Source organism: Herpailurus yagouaroundi, unplaced genomic scaffold (assembly GCF_014898765.1).
Source record: "Herpailurus yagouaroundi ecotype Mexico unplaced genomic scaffold, PumYag 162, whole genome shotgun sequence".
Taxonomy (NCBI): Eukaryota; Metazoa; Chordata; class Mammalia; order Carnivora; family Felidae; genus Herpailurus; species Herpailurus yagouaroundi.
In genome coordinates this window covers 11,305,822-11,329,995 of record NW_024412403.1, presented here as the reverse complement: position 1 = coordinate 11,329,995, position 24,174 = coordinate 11,305,822, and the positions used below count along the sequence as shown (strand labels likewise).

The following is a 24,174-nucleotide window of genomic DNA, read 5'->3' as shown; positions in this document are numbered from 1 at the left end:
TTAGACTTTGATTCATTAGGGACTATAAAGGGTGACTGTCTAATTGCATTTTTCCTTTTGTATCAGTGAGGTTTTTTTCTGACTTGTGTTTATTCCTGTTATGTGTATCATCCTAGGGAACGTTATAAAAGGATACATTCTTCATCTTCGTTTCGCTGAGGATGTTCTTGGACTTCCTTCATGATACGTCCTCAATTTTCTCATCTGTAGATTGAGGATGATTATTGTGCCTTCCTCTTGGGGTTTTTGTGAAGATTGGATGAGCTGGTACATGTAGTGTAGAAATGGTGCCTGGCACTAGTGTTGGTAAGTGTAGTTAACAAAGTAACTCTCAGTTCTTTGGAAACATTTAAACCGTCAGGCGGAGAAGGGAGAGAGTCTTCATAAGCTGACGTTAGCGAGAGGCTTGGGCTTGTATTGAGTGGGCTAAAGGAAGGTGCTGCTTGCCCACACTGACCTGCCTTTTGCATGGAAATGACTGCAGTACAAGAAGCACTTGGATATCACTGCGCACTACGAGGTGGATGTTGCTAATACCTGGAGCACGTTCTGAAGTGGAGTGAGCACAATGAAGTATGTAGACCACTCTTACGGTGGGCAGGTAGGATGAGATCGTGTCTCCGGACACAGATTTTTACTACCTCATGGCCCATTGAGATTTTCCCCCCAATTGAGATTTTTATCTGAGCAAAAGGCTTCTTGCCTAGTTGGATTTGCCTGGTCATTCCACACACCTTCCAAACTTTGTGATAGCTGATGTTTTTGTTATGGGAGGAAATGCTCTACTCCCTTTTGGCCTTTTAATAATCTGCCATCATTTATTGCCTGAAAAGACCCACCATTGATGATTGTGTAGGATATTGAAAGTATCGGGTATCTCGGTTGGGTACTTGATCATTAATATTTGATTCTTTTACTTAACAAACACTTGGCCTGCCTGCTGTGTGCCAGACTGTTCTAGACATAGATTGCATCACTGAACAGCACAGACAAGAATCTCTACCCTGATGGAGTTTACATTCTGGTAGTGAGGAGACAGCAAACATAAACAAGTTTACAGTATGTTAGAAGGTATCGAGTGCTGTGGAAAGAAAGAAAGCAGGATAGGGTGCCTGGCTAGCTTAGTCAGTAGAGCATCAGACTCTTGGTCTGAGGGTCGTGAGTTCAAGCCCCACGGTGGGTGTAGAAATTACTTTTAAAAATAAATAAAATAAAACAGGATGAGAGACTGAGATGGCTAGGGCAGTTACTTTTGAGCAAAGATGTGAATGAGAAAAAAGCAAGTTTTGTGAAAATCTGGGAGTGCTGAGTGTACCCTGCAGAGGGAACAGCAAATGTCAGGGCCCATAGGTGTGTTTGGTGCATTGTGAATAAAGGGGTGACTGCTTCCTGTGTTTGTTGATACCGTGCGGCGGGCAAGGGCCAAAATTTGGAGGTAGGTGAAGAGGTGAGGGCATTTCGTTAACTAGACGAGATTAAATGGTGATTCGGATCAGAGTTCTAGCATTTGAAATTGTAAGTGGATTGATTTTAGATACATTTTTTGAGGTAGACCCAACAGACCAGTGGACTGATGGTGTGTGGCTTGAGAGAGACCGTGCAGCAGCAGTCAGTCAAGGATGACTGTGTTACTGACGTCATAGGACTTGGGCAGTAGTGACGATGGGTTCCCATTCCTTGAGATGGGGAGGACTGACAGGAAGACGGGTCTAAGGGATATGAGCCAAGTTATTCACACTCCCAAACAAGGATAGGTGGTCTCCAAACTTCAGTCAGAACTGTGCCCCCACAGATTTTACTACGAGAACTCTCTCGTCCGAGAGACGATCAGGTATTGCCAGTTCTTTTAACCTAATGTCTTAAGGATGGAGGCTTTAGCAGGTGAAGGATGCCTGGCTTGGGTAGTAGATTGATAGAGCCCACGGTAACAAAGTCAGGTGGAGAAGGGACTAGATTTAATTTTTTATTCTCTGGTGAAAGGACTGATTAACAGTACAGAGAGAATGAAGGCAGAAACCTTGGCTTTGGATGGTGACAAGGAGGATAAGCCCTGGTCTTACAGCTGACGCCATCTGCTCTAATTGTTTACTTACCTCAGTTTCTCCTTACATGTATCCATTTACATGTGATCGTACATAACTACTTCAGTTGAATTTTTATCCTGTGTTGTTGTCCATTTTGTAAACATTTGCTGTATGTACATATATGCACCTCAGGTATTTTCTCTGCAAGCACAGATTTTTAAACATGGTTGATACGGAATGATCTTTTATTAATTGATACGGTTTATGTTTCTTCCTATGAGTAAAGAAATGTCATTAAAGTTGGTATTGCCTAGTGATGACAAGGGCGGAAACTATTTAGACAAATGAATGTGAGTGCAGATCTTGATGTAAATACAAATAATAACTGATAATAAGTGGGGCAAGTTCTGCTACTTTTTGGATTCAGGTTTCTCATCTGTGAAACGGTCATTAATAACTACTTGTCCCGTGATTGTTGTGAGGAGCACAGTCATGCACACAGCACTCTGGGTACAGTGTCTATATAAGGTGTTAGGACTTAGGTCAGTTAGTGTCATTTATCACTCACTTGTCTTTGACCGTCACCTCTTACAAGCAAACATAGGCGCTGCTGCTGTCTTATTTCATATTCTCATTTCTCTCAAGAAGATTATTGGAGTTTGTTCCATATACGTGATGTGGTATCACCCACATAAACGTTGAGATTGGTGGTAATTTGAAAGTTGTCCCCATACCCAAAAGGTTTTCATTCTCTTGAGACTTTTAAAACAACAACGACAACAACAACAGTACAAAACATTGTGAGCCAGACTTCTGTATTGATAGAAGCAGGTTACAATGAGTATATCTTGGGGAATGTGTGTATATGGATAAAATGATAAATCTGGTAGTTTATGATTTTTCTTAGATGAATAAGATTTTATTTGAAGAAATGGTTTACTTACATGGGAAACCGTCCTCCTAAACCCCTTCCCTCCCCCATACTTCGCTAAAAGTGGAGCTGTTCCCATCGGTAGGGGGTTGCTCGAGTGGGGCTCAGATCCCTGCCCACTCTGCCTCTCCTTCCACCCCTGTGATGATACACTGGGACTAGAAATCCCTAGAATACACTTTAAATGCCATTTGAATTCAGAATTTCATGCATTTCTTATGTACTTTTAAAAATTTGAATAGGTAAGGTTGTAGGTATAATAGAAATGTTTTGCGGAGAGATTTTAAGGGCAAACCCCTTACATGTTTTAGGGACTGTTCTATCATATGATTACATGTAATGTTATCTTTAGCTCCACTTGTAATTTGAAATTGGCTGGAATTCATATCAGTTGTATTAGGAACACTTCTTTCGCTTTTCAAGTGTCACTGATAAACTGCTACCAATACTCATTTCTACGTTTTTAGAATAAGTGTGGGTTGAAGAAGGTCCTGTATGAGTACTCACATACTCTGTACCATGCACCATTAGTCTACTGTGCTAGTGGAGTTTGCTTTACTGAACCTTGAGTCAAGGTGACAAAAGTGAAAATGAGTTATGAAAAGTCCCTAAGAATTTTGTATAAATTTAGTTTGTGTTTTACTTGAAGTGACGTAAGTAGGAACTAATTATTCATGATATGGTTGAGAGCCTCTTTGAAATATTTGTGGGAGAACTGCATATTTAATATATTACTTTACCTAGTTCTTTTCTTTGTAAATAACTTTTGTGAAGAACCTAATATGCCTGTATTATAGTTGACAATTTAAAAGGAGTTGATATCATTTTTAGTCCACACAAGTTGTAGAAGGTAAAGAGACACTTACTGAGTGCCTGTTTGTTGTAGCGTCAATATTCTGTTCTTTCTGTGTTAATTATTCCTTATCAAATCATTAGGAGCTAGTTGGTGATTTGATTTTACAGAGGAGACACTTGAGGCTGATAGAGATTACTTGCCTCCATCCTGCGTTTAGGAAGAAACAGCTTGGGCTCCAGCCCTTCAGTTTGTCTGCTTTCTTGATTACGCCGCTTATATACATGTTAGTTTTCAGAGTGTCTGTGTTCTATAACCCTGAAATTACTAGCTGTTCCAGTGAGCATTTTTCCTTGGATCAGAATGTAAGCAAGACCTGGCAAGAATACTATTAGTAGTGCTGGACTGGCCTGTTCAGGTGGTCCTTTGTGTGGTTTTTAAAGTGACTCCAAAGCTAAAATGATTGTTGTTTGGTCACTTTTAGTGTCACTGTATTCTACCCTTTGTTAGTCCCTTTGCTTCATTGAATTTGTTATGATGTGGAGTCCTGATAGCTTTAGGAATTGTTTTTCTTGTTCTCTGTTGGTGACTTTATTTCTAGAGTGACTATATGTCCTGGATTTTATAGATTGTCCCAGAATAATTTCCTAGTTTGGAAGATAAATTACCTGGTCACCCTAGATACTAGGAAAGAGATGTTGGATTTGCTTATTATAATAATTATATTTTTATTCTATTACCTAATGGGAGGTTAATAGCTGATTTGATTTAATTTGGTGTTACCTGTTTTCCCTTTTTAGTTCAAACACAGCAAATATTTAGGTATGCTTCTCTATTTAGATTAATTCTTCGGTTGTAATTTAATTCATCTAAACAGTACCAAAATTGTATTCTAATTTTGTGCAAATCTATCACCAAAACACTTTCTGAGAAAGAAGCTCTTTCCTCTGTGGGGGCTTCTGCTCTGTTTTACACTGACTCCCCTTGTGTTTTGAGATTTGGCTAAATTCATTATACTGCCCATCACCACTAGGGGACCACTTTATACATTCTACAAATAATACTCCTATGATAGAAATACTTGTTTCCTTAAAAATTTACTACCAGGGAACCAGCCCATATATTTATCATTCATGTACCTCTTTTATTACTTGTCTCACTCGATGGGATTTACCTGAACCAAGTAGCAGCTTTGTTCTAATAATATAAAAACATAAAAAGCTTCTTTTTGGCTGATGAAAAAATTTCTGCATGTATATTTTTTCTGAAAATAAAGGAATTCTGGTTAGTGTTCATTGTGTTTTTGTCATAGAAATATTTACTTCAAAGGAAAGAGAAAAATACGAAGAACTTATATTGTATATTCTATTTGGAACCATTTTTAAGGAATGCACAGTTTATTTCCTAACAGAGTAAAGTTCAAGGCTGTGACCATCTGTATTCATGACTGGACTGTAAAATTTAGCTGCATTGCATTATACTATTTTATATCGTTCTACAAACTAAGTTGACCTATTTTTGGTTTTGTTTGTTTTTCCTTTTCCAGTCTACCGGGTACTGGTCTCTGGATGTTTTTTGTTTAAATTGGAAAAATCTTAAGCCTGCCCACAGACTGGTATGGTATCCAGTGAGATGGGGACTTGTTGGCAATGGCTTTTGAATGGTCTGAGGAGGCATAGGCAGACAGAGTTGAGCTAGTGTTTGGCCATTCTCTGCTACCTCTCCTGTGGGCAGAACATCTTTTCTGTAGCTTACTTGCTGTTGTAGAGAAGTTAGGGGTTAGACCAGGGTGAACATTTCATTCATCAGGGAGCAGAATGTGGTTCGGATATCTGACTTGCATAGATTGTATTTGACAAGAAGAACAAGGATACTGATATTAGCAGTGCTTACTAGTGATTGAGTGATTGTTCTGTTTCTGAGCACTTGGTTCTCTGAGCAAATAAGCTACTGGTAGGGGCTGCTACAGCATGTATTCTCCCCTCCCCTCCCAGCAAAACCCCTGGATGTTTTGTTTGTCCCTTCTTGGGGGAAACAACATGGTTGGTTGGTCAGCTACCGCCACTGAGAAGAGCAACACCTTAAAGGGCTGTTCTGATTTGTGAGCTAGGCTTTTCTGTGTAAGTTGAAACAGGCGGCTTGGTAGTTGAATGGTGGGGAGAGCTTTGTTGAAGGCAGGATTTCATAGCTACCAGCAACTATTTTCTTTGTAATTAAGGACCTGCCCCTTATACTGAAACCTTAAAGGTGCCCCCCCCCTCCCTTTTAGAGAGAGAGCCTGCGTGAGCATGAGAGAGGGGTGGAGGGAGGTGGCGGGGTGGTGTGTGTGTGGAGAGAATCTTATTGACCTTGGGATCATGACCTGAGCCAAAATCAAGAGTCAGACGCTTAACCGACTGAGCCACCGAGGCGCCCCTAAAGGTGCTCTTTTAAATAGTTAATGCTTATTAGTCATCTGATTATATTTTATAAAAAATTTAGGTCATTCTTCTTACATAATGTCCAAGAGTTCCTTTAGAAAGTTTTAGAGGTCACAGAACTAATGACCAGCTTCAAGATTTGGCAGGTATGAAGTGATACAAATCCCAACTGTTAGTGTATTTTATGCTTTTGTATGTGGGAGTTTTATTCAGTCATTATTGACACTGGCTTTTAGGAGGAAGGATTTTAATCAGTTTTCTAAGTATAATTATTATAGTGCTTCACGCTTAAAAAGGCATAAAGATGGGTTTAAGTAAGACATGTCTGTCTAGGCAGCATTATGAATAAGGCCTAATAACCTAACTTGGTAGAACATTTCTGTTTAGGCATTGTTGCCAGCTCCTTTCCTTGCCAGTGAGAGGTGTGTTTTTAAAGGGAGCGCCTGGGGCGCCTGGGTGGCGCAGTCGGTTAAGCGTCCGACTTCAGCCAGGTCACGATCTCGCGGTCCGTGAGTTCGAGCCCCGCGTCGGGCTCTGGGCTGATGGCTCAGAGCCTGGAGCCTGTTTCTGATTCTGTGTCTCCCTCTCTCTCTGCCCCTCCCCCATTCATGCTCTGTCTCTCTCTGTCCCAAAAAAATAAATAAACGTTAAAAAAAAAAAAATTAAAAAAAATAAAAATAAAAAAAATAAAGGGAGCGCCTGGGTGGCTCAGTCAGTTAGGTGTCCGACTTCAGCTCAGGTCATGATCTCACGGTTCATGAGTTCAAGCCCCACGTTGGGCTCTGTGCTGACAGCTCAGAGCCTGGAGCCTGCTTTGGATTCTGTGTCTCCCTCTCTCTCTGCTCCTCCCCCTGCCCATGTGCGCGCATGCGCGCTCTCTCACAAAAATAAACATTAAAAGGGAAAAAAGTTTTTAATACTGTGGTCTGTTTTGAATAGTTTTGGAAAGAAGTGGCTTTAGTATCATTAATAGGGTTTAAGTTTACTACTGATTTTTAAAGGAAGTTGCCTAGGTTCATCAAAAAGCAACCTACTTTGTTGAGTATAGGAAAACATTTCACTTTGTGGTTGCTTTATCACAAAAGGAGAAATCACATTAGAAGTTGATGTGTGGAAGGCATTAGGTTGAATAACAAATTGTTCTTTATATTGATCTTTCAGCTACAGTTATAATTAACTTTGTAGATTTAGAATTTGTCTCTTTTTCCAGGAGAAAAACCATCAGAGTCATGAACTTGATTTTAGGTGGATTTAAATGTCTGTTTTCCAGAGTGATTTTTTTTTTTTCTTAATCCAGGACTGAAAAGTTATCTGATTGACTTAATTGAAGATAATATATTATCTAATGGTTGATAAATGTTTGTTTTATTGAGGTTTGGAAGATATAATAATACTTTATTTTTTGGACTTTCAGAAATTTTTTCTTCCCCTCTCTACTCTCCTAGCTTTCTATACCCTTTAACAAGAAAGCATTATTAAAAGGAAAAAAAGTACTCAACAAAATCAAACCTTATGTCTGTGTGCCTTTATCCTCTCAGATTCTCTTGGAAATAATGCCTGATGAAAAAGAAGGCAAGGAAATTACCTTTTTGAACATTTTTCAAAAATCTTCTGATGTCCTCCTTTTAGCTAGCAAAAATAATAAAATTTTAGGTTTTTAAATTGTATGTTCCTAATTTTTTTGCGTGGAATGTTTTGTTTTCCTTTAGGGCAGGAGTCCTCTCACAATTTCTACATTGCTGTATAACTACCACAGATAGACATTTGTGGGGATTTAGGAAAATTTTATTATAATAAATTTGCATAGACTAAGTGATACTTAATTTGGGGGTAGATGATAACATCCAGTAAACTCTACCTGCCTGTTCCATCCTGGACCGTAACTGGCTATAAGAAGTGCATTGTTCAGGATTTATAGCATTTGAAGATTTATTCTGGTGCCCTTATGAATAATTAGTGTTTTTCTCCCTTGCTCCTTTAAGGTGCTTTAATTAAGATCTTGGTGTCTCTTCCAGTCTGAGACGATCACAGTAAGACAAGAAAAGGCAATGTCATGGTAGGCAGTTCTTAGTTGCTAGAGAAGTTAGGCCACTTAGTTATCAGGTTGATGAATTTTTGTTCCTAGTTCAAAATGATAAATATTCTCATGACTTTTAAGTATCAGATGTGCTAGTATAGTTCTTTCCTCTGGAACTGAAGTATATTTTAAAAGTTTTTCTTTTTATAAAGAATGTCTTGTTGCGCCGTTTTGCTAGACTGAAAGTTTCCTCATCACTTGGTGAGACCCTCCTCTAATTCAATCTTTGTCTTTTGTCTTTGCTGCCTTGCAGGGTTGGTACAGTAGGCTTCACTAACTTAGCTGCAACTCAGAATTTCTCCTCCAGCACCTGAGTAAATGCTGATGGTCTTGTGGAGAGTGGATTAAGAGTACGAGCTAAGTTCTCAATCCCAATTAAGAAGCGGAGGAAAATTTAAACTGTCTCCTTCAAAGTTTATCACAACCACCACCATCAAGACAGCAAACCAAAGGACAAAGACTTTGACCTGCTGTGTTGCTCTGTGTAGTCCAGTTCACGTATGGTTTACAGACTTGGCTGGGGTTACTAATGAGTAAATAAAAAGTTGGACACTTCCTGTCGTTGGACACTTATTCACAAAGTTACCAAAATGAGGGCTGTACTGGAGACAGCAGACATTGCCATAGTGGCCCTGTATTTTATCCTGGTCATGTGCATTGGTTTTTTTGCCATGTGGAAATCTAATAGAAGCACCGTGAGTGGATACTTCCTGGCGGGGCGCTCTATGACCTGGGTAGCAATTGGTGCCTCTCTGTTTGTGAGCAATATTGGGAGTGAGCACTTCATTGGGCTGGCAGGATCTGGAGCTGCAAGTGGATTTGCAGTGGGCGCATGGGAATTCAATGCCTTACTGCTTTTGCAACTTCTGGGATGGGTTTTCATCCCGATTTACATCCGGTCAGGGGTATACACCATGCCTGAATACTTGTCCAAGCGATTTGGTGGCCATAGGATTCAGGTCTATTTCGCAGCCTTGTCTCTGATTCTTTATATCTTCACCAAGCTCTCAGTGGATCTGTATTCGGGTGCCCTCTTTATCCAGGAGTCTTTGGGTTGGAACCTCTATGTGTCTGTCATCCTGCTCATTGGCATGACTGCTTTGCTGACTGTCACCGGAGGCCTTGTTGCAGTGATCTACACAGACACTCTACAGGCTCTGCTTATGATCGTTGGGGCACTCACACTTATGATTATTAGCATGATGGAGATTGGCGGGTTTGAGGAAGTTAAGAGAAGGTACATGTTGGCCTCGCCCAATGTTACTTCCATCTTGTTGACATACAACCTTTCCAACACAAATTCTTGTAATGTCCACCCTAAGAAAGATGCGCTGAAAATGTTACGGAATCCGACAGATGAAGATGTTCCTTGGCCTGGATTCGTTCTTGGGCAGACCCCAGCTTCAGTATGGTACTGGTGTGCTGACCAAGTCATCGTGCAGAGAGTCTTAGCAGCTAAAAACATTGCTCATGCCAAAGGCTCTACTCTTATGGCTGGCTTTTTGAAGCTTCTGCCAATGTTTATCATAGTTGTCCCAGGAATGATTTCCAGGATACTGTTTGCTGATGATATAGCTTGCATCAACCCAGAGCACTGCATGCAAGTATGTGGAAGCAGAGCTGGGTGCTCTAATATTGCTTACCCACGCCTGGTGATGAAGCTGGTTCCTGTGGGCCTCCGGGGCTTAATGATGGCAGTGATGATTGCGGCTTTGATGAGCGACTTGGACTCTATCTTTAACAGTGCCAGTACCATATTTACCCTCGATGTGTATAAACTCATCCGCAGGAGCGCAAGCTCCCGAGAACTAATGATTGTGGGGAGGATATTTGTGGCTTTTATGGTGGTGATCAGCATTGCATGGGTGCCAATCATCGTGGAGATGCAAGGAGGCCAGATGTACCTTTACATTCAGGAGGTAGCAGATTACCTGACACCCCCAGTTGCGGCCCTATTCCTTCTGGCAATTTTCTGGAAGCGCTGCAATGAACAAGGGGCGTTCTATGGTGGAATGGCTGGCTTTGTTCTTGGAGCAGTCCGTTTGACACTGGCCTTTGCGTACCGTGCCCCAGAATGTGACCAACCTGATAACAGGCCAGGCTTCATCAAAGACATCCATTACATGTATGTGGCCACAGCATTGTTTTGGGTCACAGGACTTATTACTGTCATTGTTAGCCTTCTCACACCACCTCCCACAAAGGAACAGATTCGTACCACCACCTTTTGGTCTAAGAAGAGCTTGGTGGTGAAGGAGAGCTGCTCCCCGAAAGATGAACCATACAAAATGCAAGAGAAGAGCATTCTGAGATGCAATGAGAATAGTGAGGCCATCAACCACATCATTCCCAATGGGAAATCTGAAGATAGCATCAAGGGCCTTCAGCCTGAAGATGTTAATCTTTTGGTGACCTGCAGAGAAGAAGGCAATCCAGTGGCTTCATTAGGTCATTCAGAGGCAGAAACACCAGTAGATGCTTATTCCAATGGGCAAGCAGCTCTCATGGGTGAGAAAGAGAGAAAGAAAGAAACAGAGGATGGAGGCCGGTACTGGAAGTTCATAGATTGGTTCTGTGGCTTTAAAAGTAAGAGCCTCAGCAAGAGGAGTCTCAGAGACCTGATGGAGGAGGAGGCTGTTTGTTTACAAATGTTGGAAGAGCCTCCACAAGTTAAACTAATACTAAATATTGGACTTTTTGCTGTGTGTTCACTTGGAATTTTCATGTTTGTTTATTTTTCCTTATGAACTTTTAAGGATATGATGAGACACTAACTTAAGAAAATACTGGTCTTTGGAAAGAAAAAAAAAAAGAAAACATGTAACTGTTGCATCTCTCAGGCATTGTTTACGCTGTAGGTTTTAGCCAAATTTACTTAGCAGAAAATCATCTATTTGCAAGACTTTATTTTCCCAGAGATGGATGAAAGCAAATTTTCAACCTAAATGAAGTAAAACTTGTTTAACAGACTGAATTGTGCAAATGTGGTTTAAAATTTTCCATACCAAAGTAAGGAGAGACCAATTATTCTCATAGAACATGTAGAGCAGAATATATGCTATTACAAATAAGGTATACTGTCTGCACTGCCAAATCTTGGTAGGCCTTCTTAACCTGAAGTAGAAGAGTTGCTCATTTCAAAGTTTTTTCTGTCTTTGTAATCCCTACTACCATTTAAAACTGAATTTGTAGACATTGTATAATCAGTTGTGTACTGAAAACCTAACTCATGTTCTTGTGGGGTACTTGTGTCAGGACAAGTTAGTTCATTTGCCAGGCTCATTTTGCTAGCATGAGCCTATGGATTCTGAATGCCAAAAGAAAGGAAGAAGAATGTTTTCCTGTAGCTGTTCTTGTACCACCAATATATGGAATGTTGAGCAAAAGTTGTTCCAGTTCCTTTTTTTTTCTTTTTTTCCTGCTTTGACTGAAGTTTAAGTGAACCATACTCAAATGACCATCAAGTCTATCTTGATACATTTATGTCATGACTGTATTGTCAGATGATTAGGGGAGAAAATGAAGTAAACATTGCTGATGATCCCCAGATTTATTGACCAAGTTCAGGTTGTTTATACAGTTTGGGAATTAGCAGTCCTCAAGCAGTGTTTGGTCAGCTTATGCTAAACAGGTGACTACTCGTACTCCACTAATTCTCTAGCTTTGTTCTTTGTTCTTGTCATTTGGAAACATTTTTTATTAGCCACATATCTTTCCAAGTGGATTCAGTCAGAAGATATGTCCAGAAATTTGAAAAAAAAAAAAAAAATTGTCACTGCCTTTGTGCTGGGTTGCCCCATGATATATTGAAGTTGAGCTTTTGGAGGGAAAATTTAATTCTGAGATCATACTGTGTCCTTGAGAAGTTCCCCCCGCCCCCCGATTTACTTTTTTTCGAAAGACTTGCCATCTGTACACAGCCTCTACATTTTTGTTTAAAAAGTTATATTGACCTAGAGCATGAGGAGGTTTCAATGCAAACTGGGCATCAGTAACAAAAGTCAGAGTGCATGCTTTGCCATTGGTAGATTGTCAGTATTGTCTTTCTGTGGAACAGCATGTTAAAGAGGTGTCAAGAATAAGAACTTCTGGGCTTAATAGTATGTCTTGTGGAGGATATTGTAGGACTTGTGTAAATTATAGGACCCTCGATCTTCACATGGCATGGCACTCCGTTGTAACCTTCATGGATGGGAATCTTTTTCACAGTCTGATTCCCCTTCGTGAGGGCAGGGTACAAAAGATGTTGGAGGAAAGCTCTATAGATCATGTAGTTACGTGTCTGTGTGCTCAACATGGTCCTTTTTCCTTTGTGACATATGAAGGAAACTAATTGTGTATCTACTTTCTTTGACTTTCCTGTAATCTCTGATACTTTTTAAATTGCATGATTTTATTAAGCTTGTATTCTTTAGGGAAAAGTATTACTTTTTTAGATACTTTTGTAGATTTTGAATCAAAACTCAGTCCTAATAACTTTCAATTTTTTGTATTCTGTAAACTAGTTTCATTATGATGGACTTGATTAGTCCAAAGTTGATTTTAGAAATTATCAGGTAGCATAATGTCTTCCCATCTCCAGGAGGTTTTCTGATGGACTGAGTCTGTAGATGAAAAAGTAATTTATGTATGAATAGCATGATTTCTGAGAGCTTAGAGTGCCTTGTAGAATTTTTTTTCCCAATTTCATTCTTAAGATTTAGAAGTTGGGGGCCAAATAAATAGGGACCATTCTTTTCTTGTATGGAGGAGGCTGTGGCTGTGACATATCTAAGGTTACAAAAAGTCTGTTGGGGAGAACAGAGAACCATGTATCCAAAGCTGGACTCATGGTTAGTCCTTTTCTCAAAGGAACTATTTTCCTTTGAGACAACCTTTTTGGTATTTGGGAAAATAATAGGACCTTAGATTTTTCAAATTGGCTTTTAAGTCATAGGGATTAAAATTTTCTTTGAACACATTGCTGTGTAACTCTCCACAAAGAGGATTGACACATTGGCTGGGCAGCCTTCTTAACCCTTCTTTTTACGGCATAAATTAATAGGTGGTGTTTATGTAGGTTTTTTCCTCTTTGTTTAATGTTGAGTCCTAATAGTTTGGAGTATTAGGATCCCCCTATTTTCTCTTTGCTGCTGTCTTAGTACGATACGTGAAATACATCATCTTGTGTCTATTTGTGTGTATATAGCAGTAGGTCAAGTTTAGAGTACTAATGTCTGTAAATAAGGAATGACTATTAGCATATCCATTAGGATGTTTATTCTTGTCAGTATAAACATCACTGTGTTGAGACTGAAGTCCCTGAAGCTTGCCCTTCGTATTGCTTTCCAGTAATAGATAATGTGCTTGAATAAGTATGTGGATTGCCGATTGCAACTTCATTCAGGGGACCATTGTTCAGTCTAGATTTCATTAGAATGATTGCTCATGGAATGATACATGGTCTGTTTTAAGCTAGCAAAATGTTCATACTTTACACTAAATGGGTCCTAAATGATGACATTTGCTCTGTAGACATATGTATATATTTTTATATTGGCTCAAGCTAAGGTTCAGAATTGAGTAAGAGTGATATTGACTAGAATAGTTACCTAAGAGTCTAAATGAAAAGTGAGAACACTGGTCTTCAAAAAGTAGAGACAAATATTGTCTTATCTGTTCTTAATGGTATCCCCAGTTCTTAGATTTTTGTCTTTCCACACAATCTCAGTCTTAAGATCTGATGAGAAGAGCTTATTATTCGGGCATGCAGAATAATTATTGGCTCCAAAAATAACTATATCCTTTTGCCCCGAGATAGTATGTGGCTTTAGAAATAGCTGAGCTGAGCTTTTTCTGCAGCCATTCTTTTCCTGGTGAGGTTATCACTCATATCTTTAGGTTAGAGAAGCATCAAGCAATAGTGGTGGTACTGTGTCCTTTAGCCTAAATTCAGCAGATCTGCTCTCCCAAGGCTTCCGTTTCCCTTGGTTCAAAGGATCCATTGTCTTTTTGTACAAAGAGGCTGGCCAGGGTCATAGTTCTTAGCATGTCAAGTAATTAGCAGAGACCTATCATATGTGAAACTTCACATTTTAAGAATTGATTGGGAGGTTGTCACTCAGTTCTCTAACCTGAGGCTAATTGGGAGTGGGGGACTGAAGTCTTGTCCAGGGCGCTTAGAGTCTATAAGTGTCTCCGTTTCTCAGTCCGCTGTTTTCTTCCCTGTACTTACAGGGTGAGTGGATCTTCTCCTCTGTCTTCGAATATCATGTAGTGTAGCCTGTGGGCTATTCTCATTCTTTACCGTCCTGAAGACTGGCCATGTTATTAGACCCGTCAATGTTCCCACTTGGCAGTATTTGGCTTACTTTGCTTATACTTTTTACTCTGCTGTGTCATTTTCATCTGAGGTATGATGGCTGGAAAGGACCATGTGGGTATGGAGTAGTTACACCTTACCATGCCCCAGGTTTAGATTGAGAGATGTATGTAGACCATTCCTGTTACATTATGTGACCACGGAGACATGCCAGGACAATTGTTCTAAGAAGCCAGAAAAACTATAAATGAGATGCTGAGAAGAAATACCTGGGTGATAAAAACACAAACTTAACAAATTAGGTAACAGACAAACATTAGGTTAAAATGTGCAGACGTAGAATTCTATTCAGTGAATTCCAGAACTTGAAGCATCTTGGCTATCAGCTTATTTAAGCCTTTCCTCACATAGATTCGTATATCAACGAATAAGATCCAGCCTGTTAAAAACCCTGGTTTGATGTTAAATATTGTGAAGTAGGAGTTTTTAAGCCTATTTGAGGTTAAATGACTGATATTTGATAGTGACGCTTTAGTAGAAAAAAATGCTTTTAGGCTTGTATTCATAAGATTTCTCATTAGCAAAATGTTACATTGCATAAGTCATTCTGATGTTAGCTTGAACAGACTTTACAAATAGGGTATACTCCTATTTGTGTGTATACTCACCTACCATTCAGAGAGACTGGTCTTTCCCTTTGTCTTCCCTCACATGCTTTAATTTTTCACCTATTCTTTCTTTTAACATTTCTCAGATTCCTGTTTTGATCTTTTATCAGCTTAATTCACTTTCAGGTTTATTGCTGTGATGTGCAAAAGTGCTGCTTTGCCCCAGTTTTGAATACTTGGATCCAAATAAATGATTCATTAAGTATAGTCGTGTTTAAATATACGAAATTTCTAGAAGCTTAAACTGTTAATTCTCCAGAATGATCTTCTCAGGCTAATGTTCACTAGTGTTCACTAATAAATGCCCTAATAATCCATCAGTATTTTATTCTGAAAACTCTTTTCTTCAAAAATTAGGGAGACAACAATAGTTAAACTTCATACCGATCCCTTTGAAATGGTGGTATCACAATGCAGAGAGGAATGGAGTTTGTTTTGATGCCAAAAAGCCTTGTTCTTTCAGTACTTTAAAGGTGAAAAGTTGGAACTAGTCAGTTGGCATATAGAGAAACCCTTTTGTACTAGTAAGGTGTGAAGCTGGATTATATAAGAAGTAATCTTTTGATTACTACATTCGGTTGGCTTATTAACTCAGGGTGGCAAACCCCTTTTCCTCCATTAAGGTCACTTCTCTTCATTTGGTATCCTTTTTATCAGACTCTCCCCTCTGTTGGAAGACTTGGTATTCAGCTACTCTGACTCCTAGAATTGGATTTAGCTAAGGTTCAAACTATATAATAGGCTTTGCCAGTGCTGAGTCCCACACCATCATTCACATAGTCATATAAATGTTTTTATTTAAACTTCTTTCTCCAATGCCGGGAATAAGGCTTTCAACTACTAATTCACCTTTAAAGGAATGTTATGAGAATGGATATAATTTATGTTTCTGTTTCCATCTCAAATCCTTTAGAAAAGATAGGACTTTGGCTTAAGCACTCTTGTTTCTCTGGTAACTAACAGCCTTAACCATTGATATATTGCCTTTTATTCAGAAATAGACGAGAAAGATTTGATGTATTTGTATCGTTACTCATTTCATGTACTTTACTTTTAAGGGGAGGACCATAATTGGAAGCTGTTGGTTTAAACCAAATAACCTTACTTTATGTAATAATTTTTCAGTGTGGTTTGGTTACCTGGATTCATAGTATGTGTGAAGAGAGGGATGCTAGAACAAATAAGCAAATGAAGAGCAAGTCAAGACAAAAAGCACAGCGGTCTCAGATTTTTCTTAGTGTAGGAGCAATGGCTTTACTCGCAGAAAAGCACTAGATCATAATTGTTGCCCATGATCCTAAAGCCCCTCCAATCCTTTCCTACCCCTACCCCCAGTTAAAAATAGTTTACAGTCCGTGAACTCTATCGATAGGGGAAATACATATTTCAGTGATTTCCGTAACAGCACAAGTTGACAGTAGATAACCACAACCTTATTGGAGACTTCTATTTATCTTGGTAAATTCACCTTGTAGCCCAGTGCTGCTGGAGGAAGGCGTGTTTACTTTGTTTATCGCCTTTGGACAAACTAGTCTGGATAATTTTTCAGTATTTAATTGTAGCCTAGACTTCTGTAAGTGGAATTTTCCTTAATAACTCGCTTTTTGGTAATAATAGTTGGAAACTGAAATTAAGCTTATTGCTATTATTGAAATCCCAAATTGGCAAAGGCCAGTATATAGGGTATTTCATAATATAATCAGCTTCTGAAATTTCTGTTTTGATTAGTGCCTTCTGGTTGCCAATATTGACTCTGCTAGTTTACACATTTCCCTTTCTTGATAGAATATATTTATTTGTTACAATTCCTCTTTTTAAATTTTGTTATAACTAGTCAAGGAAATACAAAAAATGCATTTATATTTACATACTTTATATGCAGCGTTTGTTTAGGTTCAAGGAAACCAAGTAGCTCTAATTCCTGTTGCAGTTTAAATGTTATTTATTCATCTATATTTGTTTTGTATCCTTCATTAAAACTATAAAGTTACTTATTCTGTGAGTATATTTTAACTATTGTGTTTCCAGTGTAGGTTTAATAGGCATATCTGAGAACATACATGTGGCAGCAGTTTCACATTCCATGTTAGATAAAGAGCTTAAAGTAGAGGTCCGTAGAAAGCACAAATCCTGTTCACGTAGGTGTGTATCTCCACACGTAGAAAGCACAAGACTCACAGTGTTTCTCAGTGTCCCGCAAGTGCCAGTCATAAAGCCCACCAGGCGTCTGTCTTGGGAGTTATGGAGGACCACCGTTTTGAAAGCCCTAGACAATGAGGTCATCTGAATTGTGGTCCTAAATGAGAAGGGATTCAAATGTAATAATCTGAATAAGTTTGTACTGCTGTGGTAGAGGGAGAGAAGACCAATGTCAAGAATGTTGCAGTTATTCTTGGGGTTACAAGTGAAAATGGGGTTTATGGGTTCTTTCCTATAATCTGGAACTAACTGGGACAGACTTTTAAGCTTTTGGTGGGTGGGACAGTTTGATAAACTTCTGCTTTAAGTTGTAGACCCATTTGAGTTGGTTTTTTATCTTAAGTCTTGAGGAAGTTTTACCTGCCATCAGTAGGTTCCTGAAAACATGGAGAAATTTCACGTTTTGACAGGGCAAATACTTGTCTTTCATCTTTGTGTAGGTTTGTAAGAGGTAAACTTATCTTTATTTTTTCGTGTGCTTTACTGCACTTCATTTTAATAGAGCGGAATTTGGTCCAAGTATTCTGAGCATCAAACTAAGTCTGAGACAACTCTGCCAAATGAGCTACTTTGCTTTTCACAGTGGTTGTAAGAGTCTAAAGGATTCTTTTACCTGTACCATTCCCCCCCGCCTCATGACCAGATGAGGTGAAATCTGTGGGTGCAGCAGAAGAAAATGTGTTTTTCTTGCACTCGGTTTTGCCCTTGTTTTCTTTACCTGCATAGTCCCAGTCTATCAAGAATGCATAAATAATCCCTGTCTTGAATTTTGCCCATATGTCAAAAGCTGTAACTCTCAGAATGGGAGACAAGTGACTGCCTTTGTTCCCACTCTCCTCTGTTTTGTGTATTTATCTTCTTAGGGAAAGACTTGGTCAACTCGGATAATACATGGAATGAAGATTAAAGCTGGTGTAGACTGGTATCACATGTTTTAGAGGGGTTAACCAGAGCGCCTGAAGGGAGAGATTCATTCCCCTTCCAGCAAAAAGCAGTCAGGTGTGTTCCCTCGGTATTAGAATGTAAAACCTCAGGCTTGGGGTGAGGGTGTGTGTGGTGAGGGCAGAGGGGTGCCAGAAATACAGGAAAAAAAAGAGGCTTGAGGAGTATCTTTGGCTTAGCGATGTGTGATAAGGCAAAACAGTTATAATCTGTTAATCCTATATAGTATGCGTCTGTACCTTTAAATGTTTTTAAATTTAAAATCATTTGCAAGAACTTCATGCTTTTGAAGATTCCTTTGGCAGAATTTCTTTCATTTAAAATTCCATGGAAAGTTGCTTTAATTATTCGTCTAGGTGAAAGTAGTCCTAGCAGTGTAAATATGTATAATTAGAATGTTCTGATTTCACTTTGAGATCTCTAACTTTTGAGTGGCAAAAACAGATCAACAAGTCTTTTGCTCATGGACTTTTCTGTGGCGTTGTTAAAATGCAAAAGCTTTATTTTTGTTAATAATGACATGTTACGTTAGTGTCAGATGATGATATGGCATCTGTTCCCTGCCTTTCCCCACCGGTACTGCTTTGGTTTATAGATTGCCAGCAGAGTTGAGAAATGGAGCAGGGATCTACCCATTCTTTGCTTGGACATCCCATTTTCTGTTGCCCAGACCTATGTTGGCAATCATGTATGAACTATGTTATGCTTCTCAGTACTTATTATTTTTTTTTGATAAGGTGGATATCAAAAATAGTTGCTGTGCAAAAGTTAGTAGTCTTCTTCAAGAAGAAAACCGATTCCTTTTCTAATATCCTGTGAAATTGCTTCATTCATTTCTTTATTTTTAAGCCAAATGTCAGCAGAGTACTGCTGCTTTTATCTAGTACTTTTGATATGTAAGTATTGCATTTTAAAAAGATGTCTACATTGAAAGCTGTTTTTCCCAGTGTCCTCCCTATTATACTCTGTTCATATTTTCTGTAAGAGACCAGTCTGTGCACTGGGGGTGTGTATTGTGTAAATGTACCATTTCGTCAGTTATGCATTGTAGACCAAATGTGATTATAAATGAAGCTGTTGAGTCATTGGTGAGTTTTTTGAATTGTAAACTGATTTCCAGTGACCGTTTGTTGTCCACAGGTTTTTTTGTTTGTTTTGTTTTGTTTTGTCTTCAGGTTTGATCGGGGTCCATCTTCACATTGTACCATGTTTTAGTTGCAAGCAGAAAGTAGAATTTGGTATAAACCAGGTTATTTCTGTATTGAAAGGAATACCATTGAAATTGTAGATTTAGGATTGTTAACCATACATGACAAGTCTAACTTGACTATTATTCTAACCTACTGTATACAATCTGATTTTTAAAATTGTAGACATGTATGATCTTGGTTTAATGTGTTTTTAAAAGTGTTACTGTTGAAAAAATGGAAAAACAATGAAGCAAATCTGCTAAAGAGCTGTCAGTTTTCATTACTGACTCTGTAAAATACACTGTTCTTTGTGTACTGTGTGTTATTTTGCCAGCTGCTGCATTAGCCTTCAAAAGTATTTGGAAACTTCAGATGAACTACATTTCTTGAAAAGTATATTCCTTTCTGTGGTATCTTGTCCTGTAACTGAAGTATAGTAATTATTTTATGGAAATGTTATTAGCACTTCTGTACCAACTTTGAATAAAATGAAAAATTTACATTTCTGTGACTGAGTATTTTCAGTATGAACACATCTGCCCTCAAAACTTGACGAGGTTCTGTGTCTAGAGTTGAAGAGGTTGTACCTCAGTGCCTTTTCTCTTGGCTCACCACAGGTTTTCCCTGCCAGTTAATGCTGTTCTTTACCAGTGTAAACCAGGGCGTATAGGTGTTGATTCAGAAGTGAGTGACATGGCAATCACCTAGTAAATAAAAATTCTCTTAGTTTATCACTTCTATTTCGAAATGACTTCAGATCACAGGAAAGTTGTGAGAACAGTATGAAGGACTCCGGGATCATTTTCATCCAGATTCACCAGTAGTACACATTTTTGCCACATTTGCTTTGTCATTCTTTTATCATACACACTTTTCTGAACCATTTGAGTGTTAAGTTGCAGACATCATTCCCCTCTACTCCTTCAGTAGTTGTATTTTTTTTTTTTTAATTTTTTTTTTCAACGTTTATTTTTGGGACAGAGAGAGACAGAGCATGAACGGGGGAGGGGCAGAGAGAGAGGGAGACACAGAATCGGAAACAGGCCCCAGGCTCTGAGCCATCAGCCCAGAGCCCGACGCGGGGCTCGAACTCCCGGACCGCGAGATCGTGACCTGGCTGAAGTCAGACGCCCAACCGACTGCGCCACCCAGGCGCCCCAGTAGTTGTGTATTTAAGACCAGGACAATCATCTAATCAGAATGTAATTATCAATATCTGGAACATGACAGTGATGCAGTATTTTAATCTGACGTCTTTATTCAAATGTTGCTGTTCCAATAATACCCTTTTGTAGCATTTTTTTTTTTTAAGTTTAGAAGCCAGTCCGTTGTATTTAGCTTTTATGTCTCTCTCCTTTAATTAGTAATTCCTCAGTTTTTCTTTGTCTTCCATGGTATTGATAGTTTTGAAATTTAGAGGCCATTTTGTGAATGCCCCTCATTTCCTCATGGTTAGATTCACACTATGCATTTTTGGCAGGAGTATGACATAAGTGAAGCAATGATAATGTCCTCAAAGCTTCATGTTGGGAGGTACGTGATGTTGTTCCCTTAATGTTGACGTTAACTTTGATGCTTGGTTAAGACGGTGTCTGTCGGGTTTCTCCACTGTCAACTTACTGTTTTTCCTTTAGCCAATAAATAATTTGTGGGAAACTAATAAGAGATTACGTAAATAACTTACTCCTCATCAAGCTTGAACCCCTGAATTCAGTGTCCATAGGTAATTTTTGCCTGAGCAAAGTTACTACAATGATGATGCAAAACAGTGATTTTTTTTTTGTAAGTTTTGTTGTTGTTTGCTATACTCAAATGAAGAGCTTCCTCCTCTTCCCATTTATTTGTATGAACTCATTTAGTGGGTTATACTCCATTACTGTCATCATTTTGCTCAAATGTTTCCAGATTTAGCCATTGATACTCTCTTCAGGCTAGTTTCTGTGTCCTTGATGCCCATTTGTATCATTTTTTTCAGTGCTTCCTGATTTCCCAACACAGCAAGGGGTTGCAGGCTTATCTTGTACTTTCCTTTCCCCATTGGGACCAGGCATTTAGTTAGGGAATGGAATTTAGAAATCAAGGTCTGGGTGTGCCCATTCTTTACAGGGGTGAACATGGCCCTTTTTCTGGGCCCTTTTCAGTATGCAGAAGTAGGGTATTCGTATACATCTGATGCCTCCTAATTCTACACCAGCGCTAGAAGGTTCTTTTAGCTTTCCCCATTACTCCCTTTTCCAGCTGCAAGAAATCAGATAATATTGACACATTAACTCATTTTTCAATCTTACAACTCTTTAGAATTAAAGTTTTTGCAGGTGTATAGATGTTTTTAAGAGTTTTGCTGAATATGGAATTGTAGATTGGGAAGTATTTTTCTTCAGTTTTTGTAAGCATAAAACTTTTTTTTTTTCCCTAGCTTCTAGTCTCAGTGTTCTGAAATTTCATTATTACATGCCTTGAAAGTTTTTCTTCCATTGTGCTGGCCCTCGGTGGGCTCTTTTCAGTTTGGCAACCGAGTGTCTTTTATTTCTAGGATGATTACTCTCTGTTTTCTCCTTTTTGGAAAAAAGGAGTTTTTTCAACTTTGAATTTTGTTCAACTCTTTGGATCATGTGGACTGGTCCAGTTTCATACAGCCTCTTGTTTTTTAATTTTCTTAATTGTCTTTGTCTTTTTGCTCTTTCTAAGGGTGTTTCTAACTTTATCTTCCAACCCTTCTGTTGAAAAAATTTCTCAGATATTTACTTTATCAGTGCTGCTTTGTTCCCTGAATCTTCCTTTTTTCTAGTCTCTTGTTTCATGGTTGCTGTATCTTTTCATCTCTGAAGATAGTGTTTTCTCTTCCTGCAGTGTTTGTTTACTTCAGTTTTTTCTGTGTTGAGCTCTCATGTTAAAGGCTTTTCTCAAATGTATGCGGTCTTTGGTTTAACAGAACGGACTACTGAATGCGTGGGTGGAGCTTGTCTGCTTCATTGTCTGGCCTTCGTGGCCTGGCTGTTTGTTGCATGACTCCTGTGGTATCTTTTGAACAGGTCAGATTGCCCAAAGAATAGTCTTAAGAGTTTTTGACTGAAGGGTGAAAGGCCTTGGGCCATTATTCTGGGAGCTAAGTGGGGAAAGAGCCCAGGGGTCTCGTCATTCAGTATGCATTTTTTTCCTTAGTCTCTTTTTGGTGTGGTGCCCCCACTTAGAGCTGTGCGTGTGTCTCGTAGTCCAGAGGTTTCTCTCTGTTTTGTCCACTCCAGAGAATAAACCTCCAGACACGCATCTAAGGATCCAGTTTCTCCTTACGCTTTTGACAGACTTTATTTTAGCCTCTTACTTCACCCCCACTTTCACAGGCATACCCCGTGTTGCCAATTGTTAAGTACGGTTGATTCTTGGTTTTCCCCATTGCTGCTTTCTTTCATATATTTTCTTTCTTCTCCAGATTGAATTGCTGTGTTCCCGTCTCGTCTTCCTCATTCTTTCAGAGTTGTACCTTAAAAAAAAAAACAAAAAAAACCCACAAAACAATAAAAAGCTCTTTACTGTAGTTCTAGTAGGTTTTTCAGAAGGAGCATAATTAGATGATTGTGTTGCAACTTCCAACTTACTGGGAAGTTTTGGTATCTGCTCTTTGCTTAGTATTTGAAAGTTGACATTTCTGAGTCTATAGCCCATTTCAGTCCTTCCCAAAAAGAACATGTTGACAACCAGAAGCACAGTTGGAGTTTTAAAATTCTGTTGGTCTCTGAAAGCGCGGAGCTAATGATGGTTCACATTTCAAAAGGGGCCTTAGGAATTGTGTGTTTGATTCTTCTGTACGATGCACGAAGCCCACCTACGAAAACATTTTTTGTGTGTGGAGTTTAACATACACACTCCGTCCCATGAAAATGAACTGGTACACAGCACAGTGAGTATGGTTGCTACTTGTTATTTGTGGCAGTTACTTTGTGTAAAGTGGCCTCTAACGCTGAATTCGTGAATACAAGTCATTGCCCCTTGAGGAGATGCAGGGTTGGGTTCCTGTGAGCCTCTGGCTGGTCACATTTTAATTAACTGACCGATACATAATCTCATTTTATGTGTGTTTCTGATAAAGACATTATATTTAATACACTTGATTCATAATCATTGAGCTCAAAGCCAACAGCATCCTAACCCATGCCACGAATGAAGCTTTACCTAATGCATTTTTCCTGTAAGGCACATCACATCCTTACACCGAGGAACATTTAGGACAGCATGTCACTACACTCAGGGGACCATTTTAAATAGCATTGACAAAAAGCACCAGAATGCAGGAAAACATGGCACTACGTGGACCGCAGAAAAGACACCTGCTTATTACCATGGGAGACCTGAAACAAGAAGGCAGAGCCTCGGTTGTTGGGCCTCAGCCGGGAATGTGCATGTCGGGTGGCACATTTTCCACCAGTGTCCACATGCGTGTGTCTGCAGATGACTGCAGAAGTTGGTGGGAGTGTCCACCTGGGCGGCACAAATAAGTTTTCACTAGTAGACGAATTGGCACGTATGGATTCCGCACGTAATGAGGATCCACTGTACCTGCGAAGCAAACACCCGTGTAACCACCACCTGCAAGAACTAGAACTTTGTCAGCGGCTCTCCCAGAAGGTGCAC

The 24,174-nt window shown here is 39.2% G+C and overlaps 2 protein-coding genes across 5 annotated transcripts in view; both read left to right on the top strand.

Annotated features, from left to right (window-relative positions):
- The window catches only part of SLC5A3 (solute carrier family 5 member 3), a 35,022-nt gene extending 14,975 nt beyond the window's left edge, over window positions 1–20,047 (top strand). For 3 of the 4 annotated variants that reach the window (XM_040483986.1, XM_040483988.1, XM_040483985.1), the window contains exon 2: window positions 8,499–20,047. In XM_040483986.1, the coding sequence (XP_040339920.1) occupies window positions 8,836–10,992 (2,157 nt within the window). In that variant the 5' untranslated portion in view covers window positions 8,499–8,835 and the 3' untranslated portion in view covers window positions 10,993–20,047. Of the gene's footprint in view, window positions 1–116; window positions 307–8,498 lie in introns of all 4 variants that reach the window. The other variant, XM_040483987.1, reaches the window with a different exon arrangement.
- Window positions 1–24,174, top strand: part of MRPS6 (mitochondrial ribosomal protein S6) — a 67,849-nt gene that overhangs the window by 14,561 nt on the left and 29,114 nt on the right. The window lies entirely within an intron of this gene.